Genomic DNA, 24,922 nt, shown 5'->3' on the forward strand with positions numbered 1-24,922 from the left:
CAAGAACTCAATGTGCCACACCCAAGCACTGCTTTGAAAGTCTGGAAAAGGCAGCTGCTGCATGTAGCTGCCCTTCTTGCTTGTTATCAGCAAGCCTAAGTGCTCGATGTCTCTTGGTTGAAGATCAGAGAAGCATCTGAAACAGTTGAGCACATTTCTAATTTGTTTGTCCAAACATGAGAATCCTTCTGCAGAAGTAAGAGCTCAATTACAGACGTGATCTTTGTGCATCTTCCCTGTGGAAATTCTCATGAATGATAAGTGCAGCTTCTGAGTGTGGCTTTCTTACTGCCCTGCATTTCAAGTTACTGTTCTTAACTGTATATGAATTTGGAAACCTTTATATAAGGAGCTGGTTGTTGAGTCTATTAGCCTATTAACCTTTGGGTGCTTAACGTTCATGTGGTATGCTTGTGTGGCTCACATTTGTTAGCATCCTGTCTTGATCTTGTTTTGAGCTCCTTCCAGCAAAATTGCTGGTTGTAATTTTGGCAGGTGTTTACTGGATGTTTGGTTTGTAAAGCCTATTAATAGTTTGAAAATGCATCTTGGCTACCAGACACATCTTCTTAACACCCTGAACTATTCTTTTGCAGCTGCTGAATGTTATGGGAAATCCCCTGCCTTTTAAATGAAGCTTGGGAGGAAAGAACTAGACTAATGCAAGTTTAAGGGGTAAAAAGCTGCTGTCCAACAATCTACATGGAAAATCTGATATGCTTCCAGTGATGGTGGGGTATTGGAATTATTTCATATGTTCAGTTGCTGAAGTAGCAGCCACGATCATAACACCGATTAGTGGGGAAGGTGGTGCTGGCTGGACCAAAAAACTAGTTTGTAATCTTGTAACCTGTAATTGGCTTTGCCTTAGAAGTGTGCTCAATAGCTGTGAGAAATGTCACACATGTTGCTACAAGGATTTCAAACATGCCCACTGCCCTGCTGAGTGCCTTTAAGTTGAAGAGCATTAATGAGGGATGTGGTTAAACTCAGACATGTGAAGCACAGCTGCATATATTTTTTGTCCAGAGAATGGCGCCTTCTAGCATGCACAAAACAAACTGGTGTTTGAAACCAACCAACAACAACAAAAAAACCTCAGCAAACAAAAAACAAAGTTTGTTGGTAATGTAGAGGTCAAATGATAGCAACTGCATATGGCTGGATTTTGCTTTGTTTTCCCTCTGAAGAGGGAACAGTAAAAGTGGGAAAAAGTTTTTACTTTTTTTTCCCCACCATTGTTTTTTCTTCATCTCTTCTGGATTTTGACTAATATAATGAAGAGCATGACAGGTACAAAAATAGTTCTCTAGGGTCTGGCTTCAAACTAGCTCAAAGGGAACTACAAATGGCAATACTGGGTCTTGGAACAGCTACAGGAAAGCAAAGGGAGGTGTATAAGGAATCTATTTATGAGAAAGGAAATGACAAAAAATAGAGGAACTGACCCATTGCACAAAGTTGTGAATAAGTTATGTAATGTTTGTGTGATCTACAAATATCTGAACTTGATTGTAAATTTGAGGACTCAACTATGACATCTTTTTCTGTCTCAGGACTCTTGTCTTGCAGCACCTCTGGTCAAGCTGAAATTTGTTTGTGCTTCAGACAGTGTTGCTAGGCTCTTAGCAGCCATTATGTTGAAATACTGGTAGGATGTACCTGGTTACTATCTGCTTGGCTGTTAAGGAAGGTATTATATTCAAATTACTTTAACTGGGAAATGTGTTACTGAGGACTTCGGAGGATGTGCTGTTTAGGGAAATTCCCTGTCCTTTTCATTTTGAATGACTGACTTGGTGGTAGTCTCACAGAGAAGAACTTTTACAGGAATAGAAGTTGTCTGGGAGCCTAAACCTGATCATCAATTAAACTAGGTAAACAATGTCCCTAGAATTTTAAAATTCCATGTTCTCCATCCCATTAAGAGGCACTGATAAAGCTCTGGTTTTGTACAACCTTGTGTTATAGTGTGAGTTTGCTAGCACTGTTGAAAAGAGCCCAGATCTTTGAAACACTGATTATGAGAAAACACAGATGTTGAGGTAGAGTGGGTGGGTGAAGACAGCCTCTAAAGTGTGGGGAATGTATCAGCCCTTGTGAACAAGGAATAGGCTTTTCTGAGGCTTTCTTGTGAGCTCTGTCAATGTGTTTTGAGGGAGACCTGAGCTTTTAAAAAGGTTGTCCTTTGGGGTTGTAAGTTTGGTTAACCACTTGGGAAAAAGAGGCTTTGGCATATGTGAGGATGCCTGAAGAAGCCACCCTGACTCAACATGAGTAACAAATCTCTTGTCTGATGGTCTTGTGCTGAGGATCCCCCGAGGCTCAACTGTCTTATCCTCTAATCAGGCCCCTTGGAATATCAGGTATTGATCAGTTGTAAGAGGAGACTTAAGCAAAAAGCTACCTGTTTCTTCTCACACTTTGCTCAAGAACCAGAAAAGCAATGAAGTACTGCTGTGTTGCTTTGCTCTGTAGGCTTACCTTTCCAATCGCAAAAGATGTCTTTAAAGAGACAGTTCTTTTCATGGTCACATTACAGTTTATTCTTCACTGTATGAAAGAATTTTATTGTCTCTAGGATGTGAACTGTTCAACTTCATCTCATAGCGAAGAAAATGGAAGAGTTGTGAGGAGATCCCTTGTGAGAAAGAGGAACTAAAAGGCAGAATATCTTGGCTGTGACCCTAGCACAAATATGCATTGGTAGAGAAAAGATTCAAAAACTTGTGCCTGCCTGCAGTTCCTTGTAGCTCTGCTGATGAGGGCAGTTACAGGAACTGGTTGCCCTTGCCAACTGTACTGTGGTACTGTCCTGTTTCAAAGACAGACTTTCTCCAATGAGAAGCTGTTCTGCTGAGAGCCAGGAGTGTGAGTCATTCACTGATATGCCTCTTCCCATAACTCGGATACTTTTTATTTTATTTTTTTAACCGGTTGCTCTCAGTTCTGCTATATGGTTCATTGAAACTTATGGTAACAGAAACATAAGAGTTTTTGAACAACAGGTAACAAGTATTTTCAGGAATGTGTAATTTAGAGAGACACTTGCTAGATCAGTAACCATAGAGATCTTGCTCTTCAGCTAGAAAATTCCATAACAGGGCAAGAGAGGTCTTGAGGAGATGTCTGTCAACGTGCTGTATTGCATCTTGTTATGATAGGTATCTAAATCTGCCAAAAGGGCAGATAAAAGAAGAGGGGTAGCACTCTTGTCAGGAGTAATGCAATTTTTGCTATTCTTATTAATTATTGGGCTTAAGAAGTTTTTTTGCAAAATTGCCAAGTAGAAGATTGAATGTACAGTAAATATTGGTCATTAAATCATAAGTTATGTAGAGTTAGACTTGCACAGCCTACAAGTTTTTCTGTGGGGGAAAAAAAAAAACAAACTTTGCTGGAGTACTACTTCTATGTTCATGTGGTTAAACTTGCCTTTTTAATCGTGGGTTCAAGCAACAGTCTCTTATGGTAACAATCAAACAAATATATTTAGGACTCTGACACTACAGTATGACAGGGATGACGTTAGGGTAAATCAATTAGTTTCCTTTTTGAATCTGGCTACTTATGTACCAGATTTTTAGTGCAACCTCAGTCAGTCTCCTTATCCATTTCAAGAACAGATGTAGGTTCTTTCACCTATTGGAGATACGCTGCTTTCTGTAAATCTTGTGAGAATATTTGTATGGGAAATGATGGTAGAGTGGCCCCAAAATTAGTTTACTTTGAACCCCTTTGTTTTCTATTCTTCCAAGCTCTGCATGGGACAGAGGACTTCTAAAATCTTGCATGTTAGTCTCTGAGAGCTAGAAGAGTGGGTAACCAGTAGCATCAACTATTATTGTAGTGGTCAATGTGCTCTAACCAGCTCTCCCTCTCTGTCCTACTAGTGGTACTAAATCAATTCCCCAAAGTTGCATTTTGCTGGAAGTTAAAGGCAGAGTGTTTTCTGCACTGGTATCACTCTCTCAGTGTCTCTACAGAAGTGAGGTAGAATGTCAGATGCATACTTGTGTCAGGGCATGTCTGGTTTCCTCCAGCTCAGGCTCTGCCTCCTCCACCCTTTTTTCAGTTCAGTTTCTGCAAGTATACTTTTGAAAGCTGTGAACTTTCTCAATCTTGACTGCTGTCACTGCAGCTCATTTCCTGTGGCAGCTTTTTAGTCTTGCTGTTCTCAGTAATGTGGTTCAGAACCTGTGTGAAAGCTGCAGCTTGCTGCCTGCAGAGTACACCCTGCCTCACTGGACACTAAGAGGAATTCCAGGGGTCTGCAGCTGTAATGTGGCTTCACTGAGATGTGGCTCCATAGGGTCCTTTGGATCTGAGCTGGCTTATTGCTATGCTTCTTTCAGGGAGGGGTAGACTGTTTGAGCCCAAGTTTGTTTAGATTAAACTGTGTAATTTTTCCTGGTGTGGCTTGCTAGCGCCTGCTCTTGTGTTAGAACAGGGCTATGTAGTGAAGTGGAACTGCAGCAGCCACAATCCCTGCCTCAACACTCGCTATTTTTATTATAGGACAGCTTCCTTAGCCTTGTGAGACTCCACATGGCTCCAGTCAGATGAGTGGTATCATTCCCCAATTGAATGGAGAGGAGTGTTGGAGAGTGGCAAAGCTCTGGAAGCCATCTGTGGGATTAATGCTTTCTTTAGAGGCTGCAGTCCGGCAGGGACAGAGCTGGTGCTTGGGTTGTGTCTGCTCTCTGCTGGAGTTCTGATGAGCTTAAGGTTATGAAAAGGCCCTTTAAGACGGCTGGAAGGGGGCTGGTTTGATTAAATGTAATCCCTCTAGAAATTGCAAGCACTTTCATATGACCTGAGTCCAGCTTCACCCTAACACAAAGGACCCAGGTCTGCCATCAGAAGTGTGCTGGTACTCGGAAAAGAGCCAGATGTCTGTGAGTATTGCTGGTGCTTCAGGTTGGGGGGGAGGTAGGGGGGGTGGGGCTGCATTACCTCTGATGCTCTTTCAAGGCAAAACAAGGTGCTTCAGTGTGCTCTGTGGATTGCTGTATGACTCCTGTCCTTCCAGCAGAGCGCTGGACCAATAGGCATGTAAGGTGGCAGGGCCCATGTTAGTTCATCTGTGTAGCAGGTGCCCTGAGAAGCATTTGTGGTCTCAAAAACACATATTTTATGTGAGAGTGGCAGAATTTGAACTATACTTACATATGCAATTGTTTTCCAGTCATAATTGGTGCCAACAGTACACATGGCTAATTAACTTTACCTGCTGTAACTGCTGGGTGAATAGATGCTCTGTAGTGCAGAAAGCCTACCGAGGTTAAGGGATGGCCTGGGGTTTCTTTTTAAAAATAAATTTGCATCTTTTTCATAACAGTCAAATAATAAAGTATGACTTCTCCCTAATTGTAGTTATTCAGTTTTACCCAGAAATGATCCTCTTGGTGTCTTAAGCCTGGAAGACATTAAAATGTGAAGATTGAGGCCTCCAGATCAGCAGTGTGTAACAGCCTTGCATTCAGGAAATCCCAGGAAGAAAAGAAGCTTTATAACTCAGGATCGGGGCTTTGTAGAGTCCAATACTGTATTGTGTTGGGGGCCACAGAACAGGATGCAGTAGTCCAGGTGTGGTCTCATAAAAGTAGAGTAGAGGGGCAGAATCTATTCCCTTGGCCTGCCGGTCATGCTTCTCTCAATGCAACTCAGGATGTGGTTGGCCTTCTAGGCTGCGAGCACACACTGCCAGCTCATACTGAGCCTTTCATCAACTGACACTCCCAAATCCTTCTCAGGGTTGCTTGCAAGCTATTCTCCACCCAATTGGTATCTCTCCTTGGGATTTCCCTGACCCAGGTGCAGCACCTTGCACTTGGCCTTGTTGAACTTCATGTGATTGGCATGTGCCCACCTCTCAAGCCTTGGTGTAGCCTGCAAACTTGCTGAGGGTGCACTTGATCCCACTGTCCACACTGCCTACATGGATGTTAAATAGCATTGGTCCCAGCACCCATCCCTGAGGATTGCCACCCTTCACTGATGTCCACCTGGATATTGAGCTGGTCACCATAATTCTCCAAGTGTGACCACTCAGCCAATTCCTTATCCAGTGAGTGGTCCAGCCATCAAATCCTTTTTTTCTCCAATTTGGAAACCAGGAGTCTTTCATATATAGGTGCAAACTGTCGTCTTAGCACATAATTGCAGCAGGTTATTATAGCTGGGCTCACTTACAGACTTACAAAAGAGCCACTGATCATTACTGTTAGTAGAACTTACCTAGAATCTGAATGGAGCAAAAAGTGAGACTTGAAGGTATATGGGCAATCTTTCTGAAAAGATGTGTTGCAAATAGGTGCTTTGTACTTGCTAGCATGTCTGTCTGTCTCCTGCAGTCTGCTGGATGCTGTGTGAGGAGGGTGGTGTTATGAAAACTTTAGCATACTGAAAGGAACTTCATTTGGCTGCTCTCAGGGCTGAAACTGTGTCTTTTCAGTGAAGGAGGTTCTGTCTATGCATGAGTTGTTGCCCTCACCACAGTGCTGTTCTTGGCTTCAGGAGGTGTTTTAGTATGCTTTCGTAGTGACAATCTTTAGTTATGCTTTGACTGGTAAAACAATGTCAGTTCTCAAATAGAGAAGAGGATGAGTTGTTAGGTTTCTAGTTCTTTCCTGTAACCATTATGAAATGAATCAATTAAATTTGGGCTTTTTTTTTCTTGAGTACTTTTTAGGTTAGGGTAATTAAAGTTGCCTTCCGAATTTGAAGAATTTTCTTGTAATGTGCAAGATGACTTTTTCTAGAAGCTTTTTATACAGTATTGTTAGCTGTTAGTATGCAAAATACTCTATTAAATAATCGTGGAAAGACAAAAGAAACATACTTAGGAGCCATCTACCTGGGTAAAAATTCTGCTAGTTTAAGATCTAAGCAGAATTTTGAGGGTTGGAGACTCTTGGGTACACAGTGAGCATATTATAAATGATGGAAATCCAATTAGTTGCTTTAAATACAATTTCAGTATAAATTATTGCACTAGGCTAGCATTTTTTTGTAAATCTGCTTCTGATGAAAACAAGTTCTATAAAAACACATACAGAGCACTGACAATTTGTGTTTACTAACAGTGCTTTTTGGATAAAGGAAATGCTGTCCTCCGGACTCTGTAATCAGTGGTAGGTAATGTCTTTCTCACTGTATTTTCTCCTGTTGCTAGTGTTGGAGAAGGATGTGCCTCACCTGCCTGGTATGGCAGAGCTAGAACTGTGTATGCCTGGCAGTCCACATCAGTTATGGTCAGGAGGAGTGTTTTATTCTGTTTGCAGACTGCCCTCAAATGAAGGTGTTGATGAGGAACTGGACTCTTATTATAGTCCTGCCAGTCTCCACATGATTGGCCATCTTTTAGAGGATTCTATTTTAGTAGTTTTGATATGTTCTGCTTGGGAAAAGCAATCTAGATTTTCAGGCAGAACTTGTCTTGTTATGGGACAAAGATTGAGTGCCTGTAGGGGAAAAGGACTGTTCTTAATTCAGGCGTAGTGCTTCACCATTCCTGTGCCGTTACTTGGAAGACAGGCTTTTATTCTTATTTGGGAACAAATCTGTTGTATATACGCAACAATTATTTCTTTACAAGGAGACAGACCAGCATCTACTGCTTTGTATTTGCTAGGATATTCTAGGAAAACCTCATTAGATGGTTTAGAAATACAAATCTTAATGTTAATGAATCCCGAGTCTTTTCTTGCTTAGCATAAGCATTGATGCTAAACTACATTAATGGTTTAAAAGTACTTTGGCAGAGTAACTCAAGGGATGAAGCAAGCATAAGAGTCTAAATCATGCTGGGACAGACTATTCTTTTCTCTGATAAAGCACTTTGCCTACCTCTTGTGTTACTTCTTTGTTAGACAGTACTCAGCTGTGCGCGCCTTAGCAGAGTGGTTTGACTGAAGATAGTATTTTGAATGAAGGAGGAGAATGAAGATGCAGTGCCTGGCATTTACTTGCCAGGTGAGTAGATCAGGGAGGCAGTTTGTGGTGGCTTCTGTGTTGAGCTGCAGTCATAACCCATTAAGGTAACAGTGAAATGACCAAGAGTTGGGTTGTCCTTGGGCATCTTTTAGAACAAAGTTCCCTCCTTGGTGCTTTTTAATTATTATTTTTTTCTTCCCCCCCCCCCCCCTCCATGATTTAAGAACTGATTTGTGTTTCAATAGCAGTACTGAGCAGAAGCAAAGCACCCCAGTAAAGCTGCATCTGCTCTGGAAGTACTGTCAGGCTTCTTATCTGGAGAGCAGTACCTCCCACTGCCTGTAATGGTGGAAACTTTTCCAGTTCACAACAGCTGGCTTAAAAATACAGCTTGGGAGCACATGACGGGGGGAAAGGCGGAACTACAAAAGTAACTTAAGATATTTTTGAGGTGGTGGTATATCCTAGGATATGCTTTCCCCCACTCAGCCTTTAAGAGCAGTATGCTATTTCTTACATCTTTGTTCAGATCAGGGAAGCTAGCATTACCGGGGTGTGGTTCTGTAAAATACATGCCTGTTTCCTGTGGTATCTTTACTCATACTGTATTCTAAAAAAAGTGTATACTGAAATTGCAAATGCACACCCTATTCAAGATTTTACTTCTCCTAAACCTTGAATTGCTTCTTAACTTGAGCACAGATGGCTACTACTAAGAAAAATGTCTCTCCTATCCTTCAATTAGCACTTTAAATAATGATAACCCATCATGGAGCTCAAGTATGTTTAACTGAATGACAATGAAGAAATTTCACTGACTGTACTGTGGAACCTTATTTTACAGTGCTAATGGAGGTGTGAGTCTTACAAACAATAACAGATTATGAAATTCACAGAATCATAGAATGATTTGTGTTGGAAGGGGTTTTTATATTAAAGTCTCTATATTGTTTTCATGGTAGCTGGTATGTAAGTGGGTGAGGTGAACAGAAAGGTCTTTAAAGCAAACCAACAACCTGTTGCTTAGTGACTTGTTTAACCCTATACCTTTTAGACAGAGTTTATGGACATCTTTGCTCTTACTGGTACATGTTGTAGGGAAGATAGATGCAGAATCCGACACTCCTCCTGGTACAAGAAACTGCTTCTAAGTACTTTTTACTTGGTTATGGTGTTTTTAAGGAATTTGACTGCATAGTAAGATGCATCCAAACCATTTATTCATTGTTCCTATGTCTGTCACCTCCCTGAAAGAACCAGGTGGTACTATGCAACTATGTAGGGATCATTCTACTTGTTTGTGAAGTGCCCACTCATATTAGTGTCTTAGTTCGGTGTGCATTCTTTTTGCCTTTAGCACGTGAGGTTATTCTAACTTGTTTGCTTTGTATTCCTAGCCCTTGAAATACGAGGGGTTGTGCCTTATAATCTATCCAGATATCCATGGAGACTGGAACATTATTGTTCTACACCTACTACTCTTCTGCAGCAGGCTGAGGTGTTAATGCTTCCAGGGATTTCTTTGATGTTTATCCTTTGTGTGTTAAAAGGCCTGGAACATCTTTGCTTTGTTGAATGATTCCAGGGTTTTCTACACTGAGAAATACAACCTCATAAGCTGTAAATGGCCCTCTTGTTTGTTATCAGTATGTAGATTTGAACACAAGTTGGATCAGGCAGGATGAACACTAAGCATAGCTTTCAAGAGTCCCAGTCTCTGTAGGCAAGTTGAAGTGGCGGGTGCTGGGAACACTGTGATGTCTGGGCAGGTGACTTTATAACTGCTGGCAGTGGAGTTCTTGGAAGCTTAGGAATGGGTCTCTAGATGGAGGCAGATGATGTTTTTCATGACTGTGTATTGTCTGAATGTATTATAATGATGTTTCTTTTGTTTTCCAGATCAGTGTACGTGTTACCACCATGGATGCTGAGCTGGAATTTGCCATCCAGCCCAACACTACAGGGAAACAACTCTTTGATCAGGTAAGTGATGGAGCTGCAGAAGATCTGAAGTTGATGCTGGTGTTGTAATTCTGGTAACAGTTTCTGAAGGGGCTTCAAATACTAAATGACAGTGTGTATAGTAACTTCAAGAGAACTCGAAATATATATATATATATTTATATATTGTATACATATATATGCTTTTTTCAAAACTACTGTTTTTTTGTTTGTTCGTTTTTTAGTTCCAGGAACGTTAAAAGCTATTCTTACTTTCTCTAAACTGTATTCGTACTGCAGTTCATAATTTGCATTGGATAGCAGTAGATACCTGTAGCCACAACTCGTGATATCAGTCTTACAGGGCAGCTGGTAAGCTGCTGTTGCTTGGCTTAGTTGCAGACATTGTGTAATTGATTTCAGAGAGTAACTGATCTAGAACAGGAGGGCCTTAGCTGAGGTTTCAAACATTGTTGCAGCATTGTGCATGCAAAGTGATATTCTGTGCTCTCAAAAGAGCTTGGGAGAGATGCTAAAAGAAGTTATGTACTGTAATATGTTGAGCCTTCATCTAGGTGCTTTAGCTTTCCCCTGTGTTCGCTGGCTAGGCAAACTTCTTTCTACCTTCTTCCAAACATAAGGAGGGAGATGTGCATCACAAATTTGGAGCAGCTGAAGACAGACTGTTAACTGCAGCTGCTGAAACTTTGACAGGCTCCACTGTGCCTTCCTGCTGTAATCCTGAAGGGCATTTCTAGGCAACTGTCTAGTCACTCAAAGTGCTGCTAGCAAGTGTTGTGGTCTCTTCCTGTAGACAGTCAAGGCTTTGTGAGAACACTGAGGGGGGAAAAAAACAAACACAAGGGTTTCCTAATTGGAGAAGAATCTGAGCAATAAGTTTATGGTTTGAAGGAAGGTAAAATGAATCTCAGATTCATGACTAGATGAAGGAACTGCCAGACCAGGTATGTCAGGTGTGGCCATGTCTTGGTAGTACTAGGCATTCTGGGGCCAGCTCTATCCTAAGCCTGTCTTAATAAACAGAGAAACTGAAGAGCAGACCCACCCATAGAGGTGAGCTATTTTATCCGGGGTCAAAGAGCCTGATTTTTTTTTTTTTTTTTTTTTTTCCAATTTATTAATTTGGGTTTTTTTTGAACATTTAACCACAAACTGCTACTTTCTCTCATACTCACATAAATGATTCAAAACTAGATATTACGTTGTTCTCTATAGCACAGCCCTGGAATGAAGAGAGTAGAGTGAGATTCTAGGGCTCAGCAAAGAGTGCCCTTTTATGATGGGATAGGGGAAAAAAGGCTTTCAAGAAAGTTCTGTGCTGCAATGTAGTTTCTCAGTTGTTTGCATGTCACTATGTAGTAGCTCCAGGATATTGAGCCTTGTGTGATCTCAAGCCTCTCACAGTTCTTTTGATAGATGGAATTGAGTTCTGGATTCCATCAAGAATACATGTGTGCCATGTGAAGCTTCGCTATTTAGTTTATGAAACCTTATTCTGTTAAAGCTGACATGATATAATCCTAAATTCAACAAAATGTGAACTGATTTTTATTTATTTATTTTGAGAGGTGCTTCTTCAGTTGGATGCTATTTTTCAACATCCAATTTTTGTCATTGTGTAAATAAAGCAAAGCACCAGGTACTAAGAAGTGTTGCTGTTGAAGTCAGTAGTGCTTTAAATTCATGCATAATTTTTTTAGTCTGCCCTAGACCATCTGTAGCTTTTGCTTCACTGGACATTTAGTATAAAATGAAATTGTGATGTGAAACTTGGACTTCAACGGCTTGTCTGTGATTGTGAAACTTGTGATCATTTTTCATGTGTGGGAACTTTTCATCTCTTAGTAATTGATTTCACTCCTTTGTGAACAGCTGCATGTGCAAAAGCAAATTTTTCCACAGTCAGACTTGTGCGTAAAGGAGGCTAAAAATCCTGGGGATAAGGGAGCAAGTATTTGTATACTGTAGCTGTAGGCTTCTTTCTTCTGCATAAACCTTCCTTTCCTTCGTAATATGTTGTGTTCTTGTTTTCATTTAGTTCACCTTTAATCCAGTGCTCTGCTTTACCCCCATTACTTCTCGTCATTGCTCTTTAAAACTAATACCTCTTCACTTTTAAGAGAATTTAGGCAAAATGCAATCTTGCAGCTTATCCAGTTCTGGCTTGTCCTCTTCATAGTTTTTTTTATGCTTTCATCTGGCATCTGTCTCATAGTTCAGAATGCCTGAGCTATTTGTGTAGTTTAGTTCATTTGAAGGGTTAGTCCAGAACTGTTTTCCCTGCTGACTCTACTAATGGGATCTAGGCAGTGATTGTTGTCTGACTAATATCTGTTCGCTCTCTCAGTTTCTATCTGAAGGTGGTCTTTGGTCTCATGCTACGATCTATAAGAACAAAGTGAGTGTTAATTTCCTAGCTCCCTTAAACTATGGTGTGCTCCTGAAATTGCTAATCTAGGTTTTGTGCATGATGCTGAATGTGGAAGAAGTATCTGCTATCTTCAGAGTTGGTTTTTTGTGTTTTTCTGTTGTTGTTGTTTGTTGTTTTTTTTTGTTGTTTTTTTTTGTTTGTTTGTTTTGAGGGCAGAGAGTTTCTCTACAAAGCAACCTTATGTTTTTGCTGCTGCAGCACATTGACCACCCAGCTTCAAGTTTCACAGAAAAATATATATCCTGAATGTTTTTGCCCCAGAGTGCCCTTTCATTTTGAGTAAGTTGTCAGTTCTGAATTAGGCAAGAAGCAGATAAGTTTTACCAAGGTCTTTAGCTTCACAGTTATCTCAGTGCGCACTGCTGGCTTTGTTTAACAGTGTTTAGGTAGCATTTAATTCCACTTGCTGCATCTAAAGGTAGTGTAAATATATCTATTATCCCAAAGTATCTATGACCTATTCTGAATAGGATTAAAAAGACTTTTTGAAAGCTAATACCTAGGTGACAGCTTCACGGGGAAGAGCAGTTTGAATTTAAAGAGAAAGTTCCACACTAATAGGTGAATGAACTTGAAGCAGGGATGCTGCTATCTCCTTCTTTCAGGCTTGGTTAAATTCCAAAGCAAACTTTTATACTTTATCTTCTATAGTCAGGTACCTTAGAGCAGAAAAATTCTTGTGAACTGATATATAGGGTAGTAACATTATGGTTTGTACTAGAGATCTACCCATCTCACCCTGTTCCCAATGCTTGTAACTGTATAGTTGTAGTATTAAGAAGCTTACACTGACAAAACCTGTGTAAGATGAGACAAAAGGACTATACAAGCTTGTCTTCAGCAGCTTTGCTTATGTGCCTCTTAGTGTCAGTTGCTGAACTGAGGTGCTTACCAACTCATCAGGAATACCAGTAGTTCTGTGAAGTATGGGCTCTTGAAATCTTCAACTATTGTGAGCACATCTGTAGTATGAAAGCATGCTCCCTTCTTCCATGTACCCAATCAGCTGCACATTGCAGCTTTTCAAATGCTTTTTTTTTTCTGATACTTTTGACCTTTTGGTTTCTTGTTCTTTATTCCTTGGAATCCTCTTATTTCTTCTAGCTTCTTGTAGAGGCATCTTAGCTGTCTGCAATTCTAGGTCTATTGAGTGGTTAGTACAATAGATGGGCGTACCCAATTGATAGGCCTTACTTCATTTTTTTTTTTTTTGTTTAAACAATTGAGTAGTGGTTTCGAAACTGTTTAGTCAGTACTTCTTTTTCCATCCTACAATGAACTTTACTTCCCTGACTTCAGATTTTCTTCTCAATGACTTGCTTTGTGCTCCCTGAGCCTGTAGTTGTCCACATAAACTTCCGACTTTCCAGTACTAGCTTTTAGACATCATAGAATCCAAGGGATAGTGACTTCAGCATGTCACGCCAGAATAAACCTTTAGAGTAAGATAATAAACATCTCTTTGAAGGCAACAGCTGTCCAGTTAAGAGCTGTGAAGTCAAATCACAGATTAAGGAGGAATGAGACACTAGAAAAACTTTCTACTACTTCAGATTGTGAAAGAAAGTGGTTGGCCTTCCAGAGACACTTTCCTGGGTATGAGGTCAACACCTGAAGCAAACAGTAATGTTAATGTCTCCATTCGCTTCTTTAGTGGATAAGTGACTCCAAGCTTTGTAGCTAATCTTGGTCAAAGTACCATTGTTCTCTTCCCCTTTCAGATTTGCTGTTTGTTTTTTGCATATTATTAAGAGAAGGCTCAACTAGTGCACATAGCACCATTCACTTGGCCTGGTCTAGATTTCAGCAAGTTGCTTGGATTGTATTATCTGAAGTTCTGGTAAGGCCAGCTTATACTTTAGAAGTACTACCTCTATAAGAAGTGGAGAGAGTGCTTCTGAGATGAATACATAATAGTGCTGGGCTCTCTGAGAAACTTGGTTCTGTAATTGAACTAAGAAGAGTTTTTTTGTTGTTGTTGTTTGTTTTTGTTTGTTTGTTTTCTTCTGTGAATTCCATTCTTATTTCTACCATTCTGTACTCATGCTTTGTTTTGGACATAATGTGCCTGAATACTAGCTGAGCCAATTCTGTATTCAATTTTGAGAAGTAATTTAGAGAAGGCTTACCCAGTCATAATCATTGCAGGAAATAAAACCAAATAATGCCTGGGCCTGATGGGGATCTTTTGCATTGTCTAATCCATGGCCCAATCAAGGACGGACACTTGTGCAGTAGCATAGAGGTTTTCAGTGCCAGTGAATGCAGGACGATTAAATGACATTTATCTGCAAAGTGCCTCTTTTACTAAATTGAATAGATAAACTATGACATATTAAACTGCAGATGTGGCACAGGGTCATAGCTAGTCCAGCAATGTTGTTTGCAAGTAGATTTCTCTCAAAAATGCTTGACATTCCTCTTATGGCCATTTTCATCTTTAGGCAGTACAATAGGCAATGTTCAGGACATATGTAGTGTTGTGGAATATCCTGTGATGCTTTCTTTTTTGAAGCAGGAACTTGAAATGTCTTTTCTGCTTGAGTACTTTATCTTTGTGTAGATATTGCTTTCATGCTGGATCTGCACTTGTTTGCATGTGTAGTGTATTTCACAGAATTAACAGGGTCAGGAAAGACCTCAAAAATCATCTAGTCCAGCTGTCTATCTACTGACTTGTGGAATCAAACTCTATAATCCAGAGATTGGTTATAAAGCAGGTATGTTTATTCCAGCGTTGCGCAGCACCAGGTGCAAGGGGGATAGCTCCTCCAAACTTGCACACCGACTGGTAAAATCGTGACACAGATATAGGTACATTTAATGCATAGTCAATGATTTCTCGGACTTCTAATACATAGTCAATAGTTCTCAGAATACTGATACATATTCAATAGCTCTTTAGCATACAGACCCCCTCTTGTCTTTAGCATGCAGACCCCCTCTTGTCTTATCAGGGGGAATGCAACTCCTCTTCTGGTATTTACTCCTCCTTGCCTGATGTTGTCTGTGAGGTCTCACTCCTTATCTGCATCCTCCTTGCTCTCCTAGGCCCCTTGTTTCTTTTACTTGTTACTTTTAAGTTTCCTTTACTTGTTTCTATAAACTACCTTTAACTATCCCCTTTAGCCCTCCTTTGTTCCAAATTCCTGCTTCACTGTTCACTACCACTAGTATTTCACTACTAAACCATGCCCCTTCGAACACCATTTAAATGTTTCTTGAACACCTCCAGAGATGGTAACTCAACCACTTTCCTGGACAGAGTCTGATCCTGTGCCTGACTACTCTTTTAGAGAACTTTTTCCTAATATCCAGCCTGAGCCTCCCCTGCTGCAACTTGAGGTCATTCTCTCTAGTCCTGTTGCTACTGATGTGGAAGAAGAGGCTGACTCCCCACCTCAACACAACCTCCTTTCAGTTACTTTCTACCTTCAGGTTGAGAGCTGTAAGGTCTCTGATCCTTCTCCAGACAATTTCCCTAGGCTGAAAACTAGGGCAATCTTGAAAAGTCATCCTGATGCTAAAATCTACATTTAAGATGTCTACTTGTGGCCTTCCTTCTACTGTGGGACAGCTCTTAATGGCAAGAACAATAGCTGGGCAGGAAACTGGTACATACAGAGGGGGAGGTCAGAAAGAGCCATGCAGACCTGAAAAAGGTGTTCTTCTGTAGAAGACTTTTTCAGTTTGTGACAGTTTTGCTTCCCAGATAGAACCAAATATCCTGTTTAAGTTGAGGTGGAAAGGACTGTCACTTGATAGAGGCTACCATCATCTATCTTAACTGTCAGGATGAAGGCTGAATGGTCCAGATCTGTTCTCAGACTAACAAGCCAACATGTGCCTTGATTTATATTTTACATAATTCCTAGAGGAGGAATTGCAATGCGTCTTAGTTCGATTTAGTAGCTGACTGGGGCTGTGAGGTTGTGTGCTGTGCTGTCTACCCCTCTCCTCTGTCCAGACCATTGTTGTCACTGCAATTGCTGTGCAAACTTCTGCTGTGGAATAAAAGTCCTTTTGTTCGGGGCCTCAGTGTGATGCCATTCAGTTCCTTGCTGGCAGTTCAGCTTGTTGTATTCCTAGGCTTAAGCTGCAGACAAATGAAAGTGAGGCAAGCAGACACATGCAGCAGCGGGGGTGAGCCTCCATCCCATTAAAATGTTAATACTGCAGAGAACAAAGCTTTCCTTAGGCTCTAGGACAGCCTTTCTTCCTCTCTTTCTGCCAGATGTTTTCGATATATTCAGCAAAATTTAATGCTTCTTTGAAAGCCACCTTAGCTGGATGTGTCCTGCTATGTGACGTGTAAATGAAGGCTTATCAGACCTACATTCTTCTTTGTTTACCACATTATTTGGGCCAGCTCTCCATATTCAAGCAAAGACAGGCCGAATAATTTCATGGACTTGAAGAATCATGTACATAGACTCTGTGGCCTTGTGTAGGTTGTGTGTCTGTATGTGTGTGTTTCTAATAGCGCGTCTCTGAAAGTTCTCTTTGTGTTTTTTTTGGTTTTTTTTTTTTTTCTGCGTAATGCTACTTCTGTAATGCCATCAGAAATGTCTGATCCAAGCCATAAACAATCAAACTAGTAACGTGTTTTCAGGGACCCCGTGTCCTTAGTGTTGTGGCTCAACGAATCTGGACTCCACATAAGAGAAAATAGAGCACATTTTTAGGAATCAGCAAGGAAGTAACTTTAAAGAAATCGGAGGATTAGAGAGACACAATGTAAAAACATGGACGAGGCAGTACTAAATCTATCTCAACTATTTGTCAAATACTTTAGGCTCTGCAGGAGGAAAGCTATGAACAAGAACAGAGGTGGGTAGTGTTGAAAAGCAGTTTTCCAGGTAGTGTTAGACTTAAAGATTAGTGCTTTATTCTTCCTCCTTTGTCTAGCAGCAGAGGTTAAAGGTAATTGCCCTATTTGCATGTGTAAGATCAGCCCCAGGGTGTCCAGGAAGGACATGAAGGAATTTCAGTTTTTAGACTGAATGAACCCTATGGCAGGTGTGTCTCAGACTTGTTGGAGCACAAAGCAGTGGCCTCATGCTGGTGAACTTGCTTTATAAAAACAACTTCTCTCTCCTTTCTACCAGCAATATATTGCCCTCCCTCATGATGCTCTTTTCTTTTGTTACGGTATGTTTGTAAAGCTGCCTTATTTCTTATTTATCTAGCACTTGTGACCTGCTAGGGACATGACTAAGAAAGCTTCTATACCAGCATGGATATTTCCTGTGGAGGCTCTTACCTGCTGCACCTGTCAGATCCATTGTATTGTATTTTGGCTAGAAAAGTTGGTTTGTAAGTGGCTGATAAGGACAGTATCCAATTTTAAGTAGCAACAAATCTTAAGGATATGGGGGAGAGAGATGCATGTGTTTCCCACATGGGAATCCTCAGGTGCTCTTATCTGTGTATGAGCACAGTGTCAGGGGTGGCAGAATGCTAGGGCACTGCTTGTCTCTGTGCTCATCTGATCTTACATCTGGCAGGTTTTCTGCTACCATTAAGATTAGCCTGTCCGGCTATGGCTCTTACTAATCATCTTTATTCCAGGTCGTCAAGACTATTGGTCTAAGAGAAGTCTGGTTCTTTGGACTCCAGTATCAAGACACAAAGGGATTCTCAACGTGGCTCAAATTAAATAAAAAGGTATGTATGTTTGCTTCAAGCTCTCGTTTGTCTGGGATTCCCTTCTCTTGGAGGGCAGGAACAGTCTCTGTACTTCTATCAGGGATCTGTTCTCTACACACATGAAGTTACAGCAAGATTTGTAAGTAGATACCATCTTCCTTTGATTGTTAGAGTCACAGAATGGCATGGGAGGGACCTTAGAAATCCTCTAGTTCCAACCCTTGCCTTGAGCAAGATTGCCACTCAGCAGATCAGGCTGGCTTTGGTTACCTCCAGGGATGGGATACCCACAATTCCTCTAGGCAGCTGGTGACTCACCATATTCTGAGTTTAAAAAGATAAAACAAAACAAAACAAAATAAAACCTCCTAGTCTAATCTCTCCTCTTTTATTTAAAACCATTTCCTCTTGTCCTGTTGGACCACATAAACAGGAGAGAGAATGACTTTTTATAAGCTCCCCTTAAGTACTGGAAGGCTGCAGTGAGGTCTCCCCAAAGCTTTCTCTTCTTCAGACTGAACAAGCTTATCTTCCTCAACCTTTCCTCTTGTGAAAGATGCTTCAGTCCTCTGATAATCTGTCGCCCTCTTCTGAACCTTCTCCAGTAGCTCCATTCTTGTGCTGGGGGCCCCAGACCTGGACACAATATTCCAGATGGGGGCCTCAAGAGGACAAAGCAGACAGAGGTAATGCCCTCCTTAACACTGATGCCCCTACCCCTTTTGATGCAGCCCAGGATACCATTGGACTTCTGCACCCACTGTTGGCTCATGTCAAGCTCTTTCACCAGATGCCCCAAGCCCTCTTCAGTGGGGCTGTTATTCTCCCAGTCTATTGTCCAGACTGGGATTGCCCCAGTCCAAGGGTGACATCGTGCACCTGACTTTGTTGAACCTCATTAGCTTCACATGGCCCCACTTCTCAAGCTTGGTCAGGTCATTTTGGATGGCATCCCTTCCTTATGATTAGCCTTCAGCCTTTGTGTTCTGTTCCATCAGGATTCTGAAATGTGTGGCATTGGGCTCCATAGACCTGTACACATTAGTCTCATCAGGCAGTCTCAAACTTGCTCTTAGGCTACAGCAGGAGGAATTTTAGTCCTCCAACTCTCACCTAGAGCTTCAAGCATGTGAGGGATGTGGGAAGCCTGTGGAGACATAGGGAGTTCCATAAAAACATGCAGAAGAACTTTATGATAGGGATGAAAGAACACTGGAACAGGTTGTCCAGAGACATTGTGGAACCTCCTTCTGCAGAGATATTCAGGACCTGTCTGGGTGCCTACCTGTGTGACCTGTTGTAGGGAACTTGCTTCATTGCTGGGAGGGGGGGGGTTGGGCTAGATGATCTCTTGAGGTCCCTTCCAACCCCTGCAATTCTGTGATTCTGTGAAGACTGAGGCCAAGAACTTGTTGAGTACCTCAGCCTTCTCATGTCGCCACTTCTTCCTTCTCATTTATCAGAGGGGATACACTCTCCTTGATAGTTGTCTTTTTTTCACATCCTTTGTTCAATTCTGTCTGTGAACTGGCTTTCCTGATCTCATCTGTACATGTCTGGACAGCATCCTTGTATTCTTCCCAGGTCACACATCACTATTCCCCATCATACAGTCAGTCTTCCCCAGCCTGCAAGATCTGTTAACCACCCTTGTAACTGTTAATGTGATGCTCATGTGAGCATCTTGCCCATCCATATCCGTGTTGCAAAGAGTCTTATTTCTAATGCATGCTTGTCTTCTATTCCTGTCCATTAACCCTGCTCTCTTTCATTTGATATGTTAGCTATAAAATCTCAAAACTCTGTTGCTCCAGGTAACAGCACAGGATGTACGCAAGGAAAGCCCTCTTCTTTTCAAATTCCGAGCCAAGTTCTACCCAGAAGATGTGGCAGAAGAGCTGATCCAGGACATCACACAGCGCCTATTCTTCCTTCAAGTGAAGGAGGCAATTCTGAATGATGACATTTATTGTCCTCCAGAAACAGCTGTCCTGCTGGCTTCCTATGCTGTCCAGTCAAAGTATGGAGACTTCAATAAAGAGGTGCACAAGTCTGGTTACCTTGCTAGCGACAAACTGCTCCCACAGAGGTATGTGGATTTGGTCCGTTTTAGAACAACTTTGCTCTAAAAAGTTTGGAATTATTTTTTGGAGTCTTAAACAGAGCATTCAGAATAAAATGAAGCCTGGTGCCTCTCTGAAAGATCTTAGTGCTGCTGAGGAAATTGTAATTAGAAGTAGTTGGAGAAGTTCCAAAAAAAAGAAAAAAAAACAAAAAACAAACAAACAAACAAAACAACAACCAAAAAAAACCACACACACACACAAAAAAAAAAACCACACTGAAAATGTAATGGTACAAGTAGAAACATAGCTGAATACAGCTTGTTGTTTGTCAGAAGCCTTGAATAGTGTACCGGTGTATGTCTCTGCCTACCCTTATTATGAAACCATTTCTCGGAATGTTTTTTGTGTTGAGAGCAATGATTCTCATGGGGTATTTAATGAAGTGTTGTTCTGATATTGTGGTGTGTGCATAAATGCAGTGGCTGTTCTCAAAAGTCCAATGTATTTTTTTCTAGAGTTCTGGAGCAGCACAAGCTTAACAAGGACCAGTGGGAGGAGAGGATCCAGGTGTGGCATGAGGAACATCGAGGAATGATTAGGTAACTGATGCATGTGAAACTGCTGTATTTAAGATAGCATGATACATGCTAGTGATATGCTAGTGTATAATGTATGAAGTCGCACAGTAAATCTGTAGCTTGCTCCAGGATGAGTTAGCATTCATCAGGTTATTCTAGTGAGAGTAACTAGGCCAGTGTGCCTCTGACTTTTGCTAGTAACAACTGGCTGATGTTAGTAAAAATAAAACTGAACTTGCAGAGCTTGTTCACTGTTATCTTCAAGGATGATTCTTGGAACCTTTGCCAGTCTATTGCTTCTCTATCTGTGATCAAATTCTCTATCTTCTTGATCAAATGGCTTATTGACTGAAGAAAGAATATCTACTTTCTTTTTGCATGATACAGAGAAGATGCTGTCTTGGAGTACCTGAAAATTGCACAGGATTTAGAAATGTATGGTGTGAACTACTTCAGCATTAAGAACAAAAAGGGCTCTGAACTCTGGCTAGGCGTAGATGCTCTTGGACTTAACATTTATGAGCAGAATGACAGGTAATAAATCCACTCATCACTGTCTTCATCTTCTTTTCAGTGTAAAAGTAGTTAAAAGTAATCTGTTAATCTGCTCTGGAATTTTGCTTTTATACTGATTTCTTCTTATGTGTTGTTCTTGGTTGCATTTTTGCCAGAATGCACCATAAAATGTGCTGCTTAGGAGCAAAACCCATAAGACACTGTCAAATCTTATCAAGCTAGTTTTACCTGTATCCTTTGTCTTCCTGAAGTGGATGCATTCTTCAGCTGTTTTCCATTTAATCAAATGTTCTGAACAATTCTATTTGCTTATTCACATCAACCTGAGAGTACTGAAATATCACAGGGGCAGGTTTTTCAGAATTTTGAGCTTTATGTTGTAGTTCAGGAATTTGAAATGACTTGGAACTTTTATCCCCTCTGTTTTCTGCTTCTGCAGGCTAACACCAAAAATTGGATTCCCTTGGAGTGAGATCAGAAATATTTCTTTCAATGACAAGAAGTTCGTAATCAAGCCTATTGACAAGAAAGCACCAGTAAGAAGCAGCATCCATTAAAGCTTTTGAACTTTCAGTTTCTTTTTAGCTGAATTGTCAAATGATTTAGTTTGGAATGGACCTTAGAGATCACCCAGTTCCACCCCAGCTGCTGTGATCAAGGTTGCTTCCCCTGCCCAGATCAGGCTGCCCAGGCCCCATCCATCCTGGCCTCCCAGGATGAGGCACCCACACTTTCCTGGTCAGAATGTGTCAGGGCTTCACCACCCTCTGAGTAAAAGGATTAACCTCTAACATCTAAACCAAATCTTCTCTCTGTTAGTTTAAAGCCATTGCTACTGGATCATTTAAAATGAGTGATTAGTTGTCCGTGGTTTTACTTTCATTTTTTAAGTTGTAAATAATATTTTTATCAATAACATCAGGAGTTGCTTAAGTAGTATGCCCAGCATGTATTGAACAGCAGTAAGGGGATAGATGGAGATTGGTTCTGGCTGGGAAGGGAGGTGTTTGTTCAGTGTAACCTTATGCTACCTAAAGTCAGTGGGAGAGAGGATTTTTGCTTAGGGTTTCTGGTTCTCCTATGACCATTGCAATTCTCTGATATGACTGGGGGTATGAAGCACCTGTGCTAATTGTTGTGTGCTTCCATTGACTTTAGCAGCGTGGAATAATTTTTCACCTTTTTTTTTTTTTTTTTTTTTTTTTTTTTGGTTTTTTTTTTAATGAACATTATTTAATTTGATTTATTCTTTAAGGCCTGTTAATATCCTGTGTCAGCTGGAAGAACCTTCTGTTCTTCTGGTCATTCTTGGTTTTTGGCTGCTTGGAAGCATTTTCCTGCTGCTGTTCTTGTTTTAACAGAATTAAGTTATTTTTCCTTAGGTCTTAATATTTAATGCTCTGTGGCATAAGAAAACTTACACGTGATGTGATGACCAGACTTAAAGAACTAAGTGGTAATAAAGGCAGAGGAAGATGTAGCCTCAGTGTCCCTTGTAAGCATGATTGTATTTGTAATGAAACAATAGAGCCAAGTTGCTAGTTACCCTGTGAACTACGAATGCTTTACGATGATACCAAGTATGCTGTAACAAGGAGTTGGGCAATTCTGCCCCATGTTAATTAATCAGCTTGAAATTAACTCCTGAAAGATGGTGGTCTGACTGCTACCAGCAATGAATTAGACACTGATCAGAAATGCTGGCTAGCAGTATTAGAAAACAGAGAATTTTGGTGTGTATTGCATACATAGGGGCCTTACTATGCTGAAGGAACAATTTTAATGCTGCCTTTTCCTTGTTCCAAGGACTTTGTATTCTATGCCCCTCGGTTACGGATTAACAAACGGATCTTGGCACTTTGTATGGGAAACCATGAGCTCTACATGCGCAGACGTAAACCAGATACCATTGAGGTGCAGCAGATGAAAGCACAGGCTCGGGAAGAGAAGCATCAGAAACAGATGGAGAGGTTTGTGCAAGTTTCTGAGTAATGTGGGCTCAGCTGGTCACTCCACAGTAGCATCATGTGCTAGATAGAAGTGCTGACAACACACTTGCTAACCTGCTTGAGCCAAGAACAGGGCAGACTTCTTTCTGCTTCAGTATATCTAATGAGATGATGGAAGTATCGCTCATCACAGGTGTGGTTCATGACCACTTCCTTGGAATTAAATGTGTGCCCGTCTGTTTGAAAGGAGTAATCTGGATCTTGATATATGGATCTTTCTGTTAGTAGTATTACTATTTTGACCCTCCATTAACGTGAATGCCAGCAGAGCGAGTTTTTTGTTCCTTCACTTTAAAAGGAGCACACGTGGAGTAAAAATCATCAGCTGAGTGATCTAGTGCACTCCTCTTGTGTGCTTATAGTTTCACTAGGAAGCACTACAGACTGAATAGCTGTTAATTATAAATTGCATTATGACTTTCCCCATCATCAGAGCCCTGCTGGAGAATGAAAAGAAGAAGAGGGAATTGGCAGAAAAAGAAAAAGAGAAGATTGAACGTGAGAAGGAGGAACTGATGGAAAAACTCAAGCAAATTGAGGAGCAAACCAAGAAAGCTCAGCAAGGTTATATGAAATACTCTGGTATTCCATTAGATGTACAGTCTTGGTAGACTGAATGAGAAGGATTCAAATAGTAAAGCTAGGAGCATCTCTGATCTGTTCAGACTCCAGTATTGTGCGCTAACCAATGTGTCAGGGCCCTAGTTTAGCCTTCTAAAGCTGTATGTAACTCTGAAGATGCTGAAGTGTGGCTTATATTAAAGAGGTGGCAGCCAAACTGACTCTGGAAGCAAGAGCGTCTTCAAGTTGCCCATATGCCATCTGGAAGCTTATCTTAGCACATCTTTAGAGGAAAGAGTCAGAAAGTGTAGCAAGGGTCACATTAGCCAGTACTCTGGCTTTTACAATCTAGTTCCTTGGCCAGCATTACTATGCAGTGCCCAATCAAAATGCAGCATGCTTTTCTGTCTTTAAGGATGTCATTTTGAGATACTTCCCACAGATCAGATCAATCAGGCAAGTCATCTGCTGGCTTGCAACAGGTCTAGCTCTTTATCTTCCAGTTCTGTTTGCAGTGTAAAGGGGAAGAAAGGGCATAGTTGCTTGAGTCTTTCCATTCTCTCTAAAGGAAAAGTTTAATCCAAGAGGATAAGGCCTCTTCTACTACTTTTTTGCTTGATTTCTCTTCAAATGTACTCTGCTGTTCCTTCAGAACTGGAAGAACAGACCCGCAGAGCCATGGAGCTGGAACAGGAGAGAAAGCGAGCTCAAGAGGAGGCAGAAAAACTGGCTAAAGAACGTAGAGAAGCAGAAGAGGCAAAGGAGGCCCTGCTGAAAGCATCCCATGATCAACAAAAGACACAGGAACAGCTGGTGAGTTGAAAATCTGGTAGGACAAACAGTGACATTGTAGGGGTCTTTCTAAGGTCATGGAAAAACTTGGCTCTAAGTATGATGAATTATAGTTTAGTTCTTAAGGATAAACATTGAAGATGATGAACTAATATCTAAATATGTGTGTCTGTATCCATTTGTACAGTAAATTGAGACTATCTTGATTTTTTTGCTTACAACAGTATCTGATGCTGAGAACAGCATGTAGAACTCATTAATTGCTTTCCTTGGATTGAGTTGAAAGACGTGAATATTGTAGCTCTGTTTGGAGGAGGAAAAAACCCTCAACAAAACCCTTCCCTATTTTTCCATTTGCAGCATGTCAATATCAGTGGGACTGAAGTATGCAGATAGGCTTTATCCTTACAAGAAAGATAT

At 40.9% G+C, this 24,922-nt stretch overlaps 1 protein-coding gene across 1 annotated transcript in view; it reads left to right on the forward strand.

Annotated features, from left to right (window-relative positions):
- MSN (moesin) overlaps positions 1-24,922 on the forward strand; it is a 39,195-nt gene that overhangs the window by 9,190 nt on the left and 5,083 nt on the right. Inside the window, exons 2-10 of the mRNA XM_072336007.1 lie at positions 9,838-9,921; positions 17,903-17,998; positions 19,795-20,069; positions 20,562-20,645; positions 21,012-21,158; positions 21,580-21,676; positions 22,947-23,110; positions 23,583-23,713; positions 24,363-24,523. Of these exons, the coding sequence (XP_072192108.1) occupies positions 9,838-9,921; positions 17,903-17,998; positions 19,795-20,069; positions 20,562-20,645; positions 21,012-21,158; positions 21,580-21,676; positions 22,947-23,110; positions 23,583-23,713; positions 24,363-24,523 (1,239 nt within the window). The remainder of the gene's footprint in view (positions 1-9,837; positions 9,922-17,902; positions 17,999-19,794; positions 20,070-20,561; positions 20,646-21,011; positions 21,159-21,579; positions 21,677-22,946; positions 23,111-23,582; positions 23,714-24,362; positions 24,524-24,922) is intronic.

The sequence above is a fragment of the Excalfactoria chinensis genome, chromosome 4 (genome assembly GCF_039878825.1).
Source record: "Excalfactoria chinensis isolate bCotChi1 chromosome 4, bCotChi1.hap2, whole genome shotgun sequence".
Taxonomy (NCBI): Eukaryota; Metazoa; Chordata; class Aves; order Galliformes; family Phasianidae; genus Excalfactoria; species Excalfactoria chinensis.